Genomic DNA, 11945 nt, shown 5'->3' on the forward strand with positions numbered 1-11945 from the left:
CTCATCTAATTAGCAAAAATACAAAGAAGGCCTCATTATCACGATACCTAAAAAGGGAGACCCCGAACTAATCAAAAACAGAAGACCAATTACACTGGCTAACTGTATATATAAAATCCACTCAAAGCTAATAAACAATAGAATAATCCCAATACTAACGAAAGTGATCAACAACAATCAAAAAGGTTTCGTACCAGGCAGATTCATTATAGATAATATCATATCAATGAACGAATTAATCAACTATTGTAATGATAAAAGAATTAACGGAATAATTACACTATATGATTTCGAAAAAGCTTTTGACTCGATCTCACACGGTTCAATACTTAGATCACTACAACACATCAACATTCCAACCAATATAATCAACCTGATAATGAATCTACTCACCAAATCTGAAGCAAGAATTGAAATTAATGGTAGAACTACTATACCCTTTGAGATCAAAAGAGGAGTTAAACAAGGAGATCCACTATCACCCACACTGTTCGTCCTTGTAATAGAGGCTTTAGCTAGAAAAATTTTACAAGATGATCGAATTACTGGCCTTCCTCTAAACAACAGCAACCACAGAGAGAAATTCCAAAGCTTTGCAGACGACTCGGCTTCAATGGTCCCAGACTCTCAACAACTTGAATTAGTACTACAACACTTCAATTCATTTTGCAAAGCCACTTCCTCAAAACTAAACATCGACAAATCTTCATCAATTCTTATAGGCAACCCAGACAATACCAACCAAAGAATTCCAATATCTACAAATCCAGAAAGATACTTGGGATACTTCTTCACAGGTAAAGGGATAACAAGAAAAATGCCAGAAATATTAAACACAATAAGATCATCCTTAGTACTATGGAAAACCACTGACTCAACAATAAAAACCAAAACCAACATCCTCAAAGCATTCGCACTCTCTAAATTAACCTACTATTCATATGTAGAGAACTTTAAGGAAGAGGAATTAAACCAAATCAATAAATTAGTCGAATGGTTTTTATCGGCACCAAACAACAAAAATGCTAGTGGATTTCAAGTTATTAATTTAATGAGAACCAAAAGAGCAAGATACCCACTAAAAGTAGGGGGCTGGAACATTTGGAATATAGAATTGAGACAACTGGCGCAGAAACTTTGGATCATAAACCAGTTCATACTAGCACTAGAAACCAAACAAACAAACTCATCTCATCACAAAAGCTGGGAATATCAGATCCAAAAAAACAAATTCACATCCAGATACCTAAAAGAAAACTTAGACGAATGGAACAAAATAAGAATAAAAAAAGCAATCTTCAACAATAATCTCACATCCATAAAAAACGAAAATGGACAACCACTTTCACTGGCAGAATGGTATACCACAATTCAAGACCAAAATCCAACCATCCCTAAAACTGAATTCCAATCATCTCTAAACTTAAGAGGCTACAGCTATAATCAACTCTTCAACAACATACTGAAGATAAAAGACCCTAAAACAAGAGACACAATGTTTAGATTCCATGCCAGATGTCTTCCAATAAACTACCTTCACAACAAACAATGCCCACTCTGCAAAGAAGATATGAGCAAAGACCCATACGGTCACCTGTTCTTCTCATGCAAGAAAACAAAACAATTCATAAAAATAAATAAACTCAAAAATTTCATCTATATTACCACAGGCAAAGGTAAAAACTGGCACCATACAAGAATTAGGCAAAATAACAATTTCATTAATAGAATAACTCCAAAATTATCACCGACATCCAAAAAAGATCAAGAAGTGAATGCAGATTACGCCAACCACAGATCCCACAAAGAATACTTTGAATGGAACTATAAAGCAATAGACTATGATCTAACCAGATCATTCGCATATAGAAACCTAATGGCCCTTATCCTCCACAACATTTGGATTTGGATTTGCAATCAAATATACAGTGAAGATCCTTTAACAGATGAATCACTATCATACAGCTCCCTTCTAAAGAAATGGCACAAATTGGCCACTCTAGAATACATCAAAAAAGCAAAAGATCTGAAAAACTTATCAGCAAAAGACCATAATAACTTCAAAGATCCTAAGATCCTTCTCACTTCAACGATCAAGCTAAGAAAAACAACAGCTAATTACTATTGTATTCCAGAATCATCTCTCCCAAATATTATATCTTTTGATCAATTCATATGATTAAAATAACCCTTCAGCTTAAATGATAAGCCTTTAAATAAATATTAAATAAAACTCGTATTAACACAGATGGACATATATCAATCTTGTTAATCCAATATTAAAAAAAAAAAAAAAAAAAAAAACTTGCTGCTCAGGTTTAAAGAGTGATTTTTTCTGGGTAGTCAATCTTGTTAATATTAAAAAAAAAAAAAAAAAAAAAAAAATTCTGGGTATCAGGTAATGCAAATCCATGTCCATCAGGATGGTCAGTGGAATACCCAGTCAGAACTGCATCAATCACAAATAATCGATTAACTTGGTACTGGTGTGCAGATATATTCGATGTTGGTGGCATGTTGAGCAAAATACATTCTCATCAGTTCTAAATTGTGGTTATCAAGCCTATATTATTGGTACAATCACACCTTCACAACAACCAATAGATATTTGGTTAATTCATTTTGTTCAAATGATGGTTCTATGGTTAGATCAAATACTAAACCAATAACATCTGATGCTACTAAAAATTTATGTGCAAAAGGGAAAATAACAATCACCAATTCAAATATTGATACCTCTTGATAAAAAATAAGCCCAAAAACAAAAATAAAAAATAAAAAATAAAAAATAAAAATAAAAAAGTGAAAAAATAAAAAATAAAAAATTAATTTTATAATTTTATAATTTTATTATTTTATTATTTAATTTTATTATTTAATTTTATTATTTTATTATTTATTATTTAATTATTTAATTATTTAATTATTTATAAAATTTTAAAAAATAAATAAACATCTATTGCTTAAGATGTAAATCTAGATCTTACAAATAGAATGTATTTTGGATCCATTTCACTATTTTATATTTTTTCTATTGTTTTTTAAAAGATTAAAGCAAGGAATTCTTAGTTTTAAAATTAAAAAAAAAAAAAAAAAAAAACGTATTGACGTTATTTTTTTTTTTTTTTTTCTAATCACTTTTTTTTTTTTTTTTTAATTTTTATTTACTTTTTTAATATTTATCAAAAATGGAACTCATACTCTATAATAATAATAATAATAATAAAAATAAAAAAAAGAATTATAATGACAAATTATTTTTTAAAATTTGGAAAAATAAAATTATAAGGAATGAAATAATTCATCATTTAAAAATTTATAATATCCATTCAATTAAATTAAATCCTTTTAATGGTAAAAAAGAATTTGAAGAATATAAATATAACAGTTATCTTTTGTATTTAGATTTAATAGTATTTGAAAATGAAAATTTAGAAATTGGAACGATACCAAAGGATTCATGTATTAAAGAATTAACAATTAGACAATTTTTTAATTGTAAAAATGAATTAATAATAAAAGAGAATAGTTTACCCAAGTCGATAAAATCACTTGATATTAGTCGTTGTAATTTTAATCAAAACAATTTAAATAATAAAATATTTGGTCAATCAATAACTCATCTTTATTTGGGTACTGGATTTAATAAAAGTCTTGGTGGCAATTGGTTACCTAGTAATTTACAACATTTAGAAATTCATAGCATGATGTTTAATCAAGATATTAAAATTGGACAATTACCAGAGTCACTTACAATTTTAAGGTTAAATCATTATTATGATGGTTTGATTGAAACTGGTTCAATTCCTCCCAAAGTTATAAATCTTCATTATAAATTTGATTCAAATTATAATAAGAGTTCATTTGATCAACATTGTTTTATTCCAAAGTATATGACATCATTAGAATTTGATTATGAATTTAATCAACCAATCATTGTTGGTACCATTCCAAAGAATATAACATCAATTAAATTTGGTAATCAATTTAATAGTGAAATTAAAGAGAATTCATTACCAAAATTAGTTTCTTCAATTACATTTGGTCATGGGTATAGTCAACCAATTAATAATATAAATATTTTACCACCAAACCTAACAAAATTAGAATTTGGATATCATTTTGATCAACCAATTGATTCAAATAATTTTCCCTCCTCTATTACCTCTTTAAAATTTGGTGAAAATTTCAATAGAGATCTAAATGAATCATTTTTTAAAAAACTTTATCATTTAAAGGTTTTAGAGGTTGGTTTGTATTTTAAAAAAATAATATCACCAAATTCATTACCTAATTCATTAAAACAATTAAGTTTGGGTGATAGATATAATCATAAATTAACAATTAATACCCTACCATCATCTTTAGAAATATTAAAATTGGGTAGATATTATAATCATTCTATTGAAGCTGGTGTACTACCTCCAAATTTAAAATCATTATATCTTGATGGTAATAGTCATATTTTAGATCTAACTCCATCTGGTTGTTTACCAAATAATCTACAATATATTTATTTTAAACATTCACCTCCAATTCTATGTCCAACTACAACTCCATCATCTTTAAAATCAATTATATTAACTTCAACTTTAGAATTAAATAAATTTAAAGAATTTATTGATAATCCCTTCTTTTTTAAATATTTAAAATAAAAAAATAAAAAATAAAAAATAAAAAATTAAAAAAAAAAAAAAAAAAAAAAGTTTCCTTTTTTCTTGAGAATTAAAAAAAACAAAAAAAAAAAAAAAAAAAAAAAAAAAAAAAATTCGGAAAATTGAATTGTCCTTAAAGAAAAAAAAAAAAAAAAAAAAAAAATTTCAATTACAATTTGTCGTGAAATGAAGTTTTTTCAAATTTTATTAGTTTTTTTTATTGTTGTAATTAATTTAATTAAAGCACAAATTGCTTCAAAATTTCAAATAACAATTTTAAATGGATGTGATCAAACTTTTACAGCTGAACTAGATAAATGCTCAACAATTGGTGCATGTGGTTTTTCGTATGCCAAAGTAACATATGATTCATTCATGGGTGATTTTACTGTAAATATGTATAAAGAAAATATGTTTAGATGTAATGAAGCTATGCCAGACAATTTTATAATTTTTGATTGTGGATCTGGTAGTTCATTCCCAGGCCAATACTCAATAAAGTGTATTAAACCGTCTGCAACAACAGCAACAACAACAACAATATCAACAACTTCACATTCAACAACAACAACAACAATATCAACAAGTTCTACAACTTCATCTACAACAAATGGAAATACAATTAGTAGTGGAGATAGTGGTAGTGGTGGTGGAACTAAATCATCAACAACTGCACATTTGTTTTCCTCTTTAAGTTCTACATCTTCTTCCTCTACATCACCACCACCAACTACAACTTCAACTACAACTTCAACTACATCTTCTTCCTCTACATCACCACCACCAACTACAGCTTCAACTACAGCTTCAACTACAACTTCAACTACATCTTCTTCATCAACTACTGGCGGAGTTAGTGGTGCAACTTGTGAAATAACTTCAAACTCAAGTTTAATAGTTAGTTATATAGCAAATACACCATATATTCAGTGCAATGGTTCCCCAGATTTAAACTGTAATGGTTTATGTTCAAATAATTCAAATTATACTAGAACTTGCTACGCTAATAAATTCATCAATTGTTCAGGTATATCTATCAAATGTTCAATTGATAGTGTTGAAGTTTGCAAAGTACATTGGCAATATGACCCATCTTCAACTACCTCAACCTCTGAAGTTGGACCATTACCAAATCATTCAATTTCAAATTTCAATTTCATTTCAACATTTTACATTACATTTATATTATTAACTATTTTTCAATATCATTTAATCATTTGAAAATTAAAATAATAATAATAATAATAATAATTTAAAAAAAAAAAAAATATTCTTCCGCTGTGTATATAATAATAAATAAAAAATATTTTAAATTTTGAAACATTCCTTTTTTTTTTTTTTTTTTCTTTATCTATTTAAACTATTGTTTAAAATTATATATTTATCTTTAAAAAAAAAAAAAAATAGATAAAAAGTAGATATAAATTATAGTATATATTTTTTATTATTGAAATAATTTGATTTATTTATTTATTTATTTTTTTATTTAGCATAGTATTTAATTGTTTCTTTTTCTTTCTATCTCTAAATACAAAAGCACCTATACCAGCAATTGCAACAGCAGCAGCACCACCAATTGATACACCAGTTGCTAATTTCCAATCGACAGTTTTATCATCTTCACATATACCAGTTGGTTTATTATTGACATTTAAGAGCATACCAAAATCTGGATCAATTAATGATTCATTTTTAAAGTATGGTACGGAAATACCAATCACAGAAGTGGTTCTAGATGGTGATTCTAAAGATTCAATATGTGCAATAACTGGATGACCATCAACTGATGCATAGGAAATGAATCTTGTGATCATACCAGTTTCAGGATTTTCAGTGGTTGTCCAAAGATGTTGATTATAAGTTGAAACGGTTGGTCCATCAATTGAACATTGATTGGCATCATCATTCAATAAAAGAGTTTCAGTTTGAACAACGATTCTAAGGGAATTTAATTTTCTAAGGAATGGCCATTTTTGAGTTTTGAATGAAAGTTTAATTGATTCTGATGGAATTACAAAAGAGTTTGAAGCAAAGGTAATATTACGTGATTGTTTAAAGTATTCAAATGTTGCTTCCAAATAAGATTGATTTTCAAGAGTAATATTGAAAGTCCATTGATTAGTTGATGAATGACGACCCCATTTAGATTGTAATAAATCGATTGAAACTTCAACTTGATCATTAATATCTAATTCTTCAATTCTAATGATGGTGATTTTATAACCAAATCCATTTTCACTATTATTGCTACCAACATTAATTGATGGAACATCGACTGTTGGTGGGATTGGATCAATTTCTGCACGAGTTTCATTACATGAAAGACCAGTGAAACCAATATCACAAACACAACCACTTGGAGTACATTGACCTTTTCCACTACAATCCAATGGGCATCGAGTATCTTCCAATGTTGAGTAAGTGAAATAGTAATCATTGGCAACTGGTAAATTATCAACAACCAAATCAATTAATTGAGAGTAAATAACAGATGTTGACTCTAATTCACAAGTTAACTCTGTATGAGATTTAATTTCAACATTACTACAATGTTTATTACCAACACTAAGAGTAGCAAAAGATTTAGTTACCAAACCAAAGTTTTCACCAAAAACTGTTAAAATACCACCACTTGAATAGACGTTTGATGTTGATTTAATAATTGGATTTGCATAGGTTATATAGGTTGTATCTGTGTTTGTTACAGATTCATTATATAATCTAATATAATTGTAACTACCTGAACCTTGACCAATTGTACAAGTAATCTGTTCATTTGATATTATTTGGGATACTGGGCAATTAATTGAGTTGATAATTATTTCAACTAAACCTAAAGTTGGGAGATTTCTACCAGTTATTGTAATTAAATCATTACCAATAGTTGGTGGATTATGTGAATAACTAACAATATATGGTGCACCAATAAAATTGAAAGGATCTGATAAAATGTTATTTGCTTCAACTATAACATTACCAATAACTTCTTTACCTTCTCTACTTGAACATTCAGTATATGTATCATTACCAGTAACATAATCACAAATCATTTCACCAATTGTAACCTTTGTATCAAACTCTACGAAATTGATACCTTGAACAACAAATATATTGGATCTGAATGGTTTTTGATAAAAATTTGTAATGATAGGTTTTGGTTCACATGTAAATGGAGATGAATGAGAATAATCTGATGGATTACATTGACAAACATAACTACCATTTCTATTTTCACAAATTGTATTTGAACTACATTCATTCAATTCATTTGATAAACATTCATTAATATCTTCACAATAGGTACTATTATTTGAAAATCCATTCGATGGACAAATACATGAATAGGAACCATCGGTATTTTGACAAGAAGTAAATTCACCAACACATTTATTATCACCATTTTCACATTCATCAATATCATCACATGATAATTTATTTTCATTTAATGTAAAACCTGAATTACATGAACATGAGAAACTACCAACTGAATTTGTACAAACTTGAATACAACCACCATTATCAGTAGAACATTCATCAATATCATCACATTTTTTATTGTCTTGATTTAATAAATAACCTGAATTACAAGAACATTGGAAACTACCTTGTAAGTTTTTACAAACGTGTTGACAATCACCATTATTAGTTAAACATTCATCAATATCATCACAATTTTTGTTGTTTTGATTTAAAGTGAAACCTAAATTACATGAACATTGGTAACTACCTATTTGGTTTATACAAATTTGTCCACAATCACCGTTATTAGTTGAACATTCATCAATGTCATCACATGTTTTGTTATTTTTATTTAATGCAAAACCTGAGTTACAATAACATCCGAAACTACCTGGAATATTTGCACATTTTTGATCACAACCACCATTATTTGAAATACATTCATCAATATCATCACAAGACTTTTTATTATCAACATTTAAAGTATAACCTGAATCACATGAACATGAGAAACTACCAACTGAATTTGTACAAATTTGACTACAACCACCATTATCAGTAGAACATTCATCAATATCGATACAACCTGAACCTGTAAATGAGTAACCATTTGGACATGAACATTGATAACTTCCTGGAGAGTTTGCACAATTTGCAGTTCCACAAATATTTTGATCACATTCATTTATATCATCACATGATAATTTATTTGAATTTAATGTAAAACCTGAATTACATGAACATGAGAAACTACCAACTGAATTTGTACAAATTTGACTGCAACCACCATTATCAGCAGAACATTCATCAATATCAATACAACTTGAACCTGTAAATGAGTAACCACTTGGACATGAACATTGGTAACTTCCTGGTGAATTTGTACAATTTGCAGTGCCACAAATCTTTTGATCGCATTCATCTATATCAATACAACCTGAACCAGTAAATGAATAACCACTTGGACATGAACATTGATAACTTCCTGGTATATTAGTGCAATTTGCAGTTCCACAAATCTTTTGATCGCATTCATTTATATCATCACATGATAATTTATTTGAATTTAATATAAAACCTGAATTACATGAACATGAGAAACTACCAACTGAATTTGTACAAACTTGTGTACAACCACCATTATTAGTTAAACATTCATTTTTATCTGTACAAGTCTTTTTATCAGTACTCAATAAATAACCTGAATTACATGAACATGAGAAACTACCTGCTGAATTTGTACAAACTTGACTACAGCCGCCATTATTAGTTGAACATTCATTTATATCATTACAATTCTTTTTATCAGTACTTAATATATAACCAGAATTACATGAACATGAGAAACCACCTGCTGAATTTGTACAAACTTGTGCACAACCCCCATTATTAGTTGAACATTCATCAATATCTACACAACTTGAACCTGTAAATGAGTAACCACTTGGACATGAACATTGATAACTTCCCACTGTATTTGTACAGTTTGCAGTACCACATATTTTTTGATCGCATTCATTTATATCTGCACAAGTCTTTTGGTCAGTACCTAATAAATAACCTTGATTACATGAACATGAGAAACTACCTGCTGAATTTGTACAAACTTGATTACAACCACCATTATTAGTTGAACATTCATTTATATCTGTACAGGTCTTTTTATCAGTACCTAATGAATAACCTGAATTACATGAACATGAGAAACTACCAACTGAATTTGTACAAATTTGATTACAACCACCATTATTAGTTGAACATTCATTTATATCTGCACAAGTCTTTTGGTCAGTTCCTAATGAATAACCTGAATTACATGAACATGAGAAACTACCTGCTGAATTTGTACAAACTTGATTACAACCACCATTATTAGTTGAACATTCATTTATATCTGCACAAGTCTTTTTATCAGTACCTAATGAATAACCTGAATTACATGAACATGCGAAACTACCTGCTGAATTTGTACAAACTTGATTACAACCACCATTATTAGTTGAACATTCATTTATATCTGTACAGGTCTTTTTATCAGTACCTAATGAATAACCTGCATTACATGAACATGCGAAACTACCTGCTGAATTTGTACAAACTTGATTACAACCACCATTATTAGTTGAACATTCATTTATATCTGTACAAGATTTTTTATCACTATTCAATGTGTAACCTGCTCTACAAGAACATGTGAAACTACCTGCTGTATTTGCACAATTATGAGCACAACCACCATTATTAGTTGAACATTCATTTATATCTACACAAGTCTTTTTATCAGTACCTAATGTGTAACCTGCTCTACATGAACATGCGAAACTACCTGCTGAATTTGTACAAACTTGATTACAACCACCATTATTAGTTGAACATTCATTTATATCTGTACAAGATTTTTTATCACTATTCAATGTGTAACCTGCTCTACAAGAACATGTGAAACTACCTGCTGTATTTGCACAATTATGAGCACAACCACCATTTGAAGTTGAACATTCATTTATATCTAAATTAAAGTTTATTTTTTGAAATTGAAAAAAAAAAATAAAAAAAAAAAAAAAAAAAAAAAAAAAAAAAAGTGTTAGGAAAAGTGAAAAAAAAGTAGAGGGCAGGAAAAGTTGAAAAAAAAGTTGAGGGAAGGAAGAGTTTAAAAAAAAAAAGTTGAGAGAAGGAAAAGTTGAAAAATAGAAAAAAAAAAGAATTGAAACAAAATAAAAAATAAAAGAAAATATAATACAAACCTGTGCATGAAGGAGCTGTTCCTGTATAACCGCTTGGACAAACTGCTGAATAAATTTCTAGGTACCTAACATCTGTGATTGTTCCTTTTCCTTTTGTACATAAATTTTTAGTAGCATCAGATGTTATTGGTTTAGAATTTGATTCAACCATATCACCTTGATTTGAACAAAATGAAACAACCAAATATCTATTGGTTGTTGAGAAGGTGATTGTACCAATTGTATAGGCTTGATAACCACCACAATTTAGCACTGATGAGAAAAGAACTTCTGTAGTGAAGCCTCCAACATCTAAAATGTCTACACACCAATACCAAGTTAATTGATTATTTGTAATTGGTGCAGTTCTGACTGGGTATTCCACTGACCATCCGGATGGACATGGATTTGCAGAACCTGATAACCAGTAAAAATCACTCTTTGAACCTGATCTACAAGTGGCTGTAGTAATTTGAGTTATAACTTGTTTAACACATGCTCCATTAGCTAATGTTGTTCCTGCTGGACATGTTTGACAAAATACTCTCCCCAAAAAAATTAATAAAAATATAAAATTTAAAAATAATGACTTCATTATTATTTTTATATATACACGAAATAGTATGAAATAAAAAAAGGGAAGCTTTAAAAAAAAAAATATGTGCACGAAAATAATCAAACAATAAATGTGATTAAACAAAAAAATTAGAAAAAATTCGAAAACACAAAAAACTATCTAGATTCCAACCCAAAAAAAAAGAAGGGCAATGGAAATTATCTAGATTAATATAAAAAAAAGTAAAAAATCATAATCCAACCTCAAAAAAAAAATATCTGATTTTGATTTTTTTTTTTTATTCCAAACCAACTCCCAAATTTTTTTTATTTTTTTTATTTTTTTTTTTTTTTTAATTTTCCTAAAACACCATAAAATTCTTTTTTTGGTTGCCGGTACATAGATTAAAATATGTTTTTGATTTTTTTTTTTTTTTTAGATGTGCAATTGTGTTTAATTTCGAGCTCAAATTTTTACCAGTGATCAAAATTAATTAATTTCATAAATTTATTTCTTTATTTTATTTCTTTTTTTAATAATAATAATAATAAT

General features: G+C 28.1%; 4 protein-coding genes across 4 annotated transcripts; 3 read left to right on the plus strand and 1 right to left on the minus strand.

Moving 5' to 3' along the window:
* Positions 1-226: 226 nt before the first annotated feature.
* DDB_G0285835 (hypothetical protein) lies at positions 227-2179 on the plus strand (the record flags this gene model as incomplete). The annotated part of the gene is made up of 1 exon (XM_632933.1): positions 227-2179. One exon carries the CDS (start codon positions 227-229, stop codon positions 2177-2179), a length of 1953 nt encoding a protein of 650 aa, XP_638025.1.
* A 1009-nt stretch (positions 2180-3188) lies between these two features.
* On the plus strand, positions 3189-4655 carry DDB_G0285799 (hypothetical protein; the record flags this gene model as incomplete). Its single annotated transcript, XM_632934.1, has 1 exon — positions 3189-4655. One exon carries the CDS (start codon positions 3189-3191, stop codon positions 4653-4655), a length of 1467 nt encoding a protein of 488 aa, XP_638026.1.
* Positions 4656-4841: 186 nt separating this feature from the next.
* DDB_G0285801 (hypothetical protein) lies at positions 4842-5876 on the plus strand (the record flags this gene model as incomplete). The annotated part of the gene is made up of 1 exon (XM_001732963.1): positions 4842-5876. One exon carries the CDS (start codon positions 4842-4844, stop codon positions 5874-5876), a length of 1035 nt encoding a protein of 344 aa, XP_001733015.1.
* Positions 5877-6121: 245 nt separating this feature from the next.
* On the minus strand, positions 6122-11432 carry DDB_G0295485 (EGF-like domain-containing protein; the record flags this gene model as incomplete). Its single annotated transcript, XM_001732964.1, has 2 exons — positions 6122-10623; positions 10859-11432. The coding sequence occupies 2 exons, from the start codon at positions 11430-11432 to the stop codon at positions 6122-6124; spliced, it is 5076 nt and encodes a 1691-aa protein (XP_001733016.1).
* Positions 11433-11945: the final 513 nt, after the last annotated feature.

This window comes from Dictyostelium discoideum (genome assembly GCF_000004695.1).
Source record: "Dictyostelium discoideum AX4 chromosome 4 chromosome, whole genome shotgun sequence".
In the NCBI taxonomy this organism is placed as follows: domain Eukaryota; phylum Evosea; class Eumycetozoa; order Dictyosteliales; family Dictyosteliaceae; genus Dictyostelium; species Dictyostelium discoideum.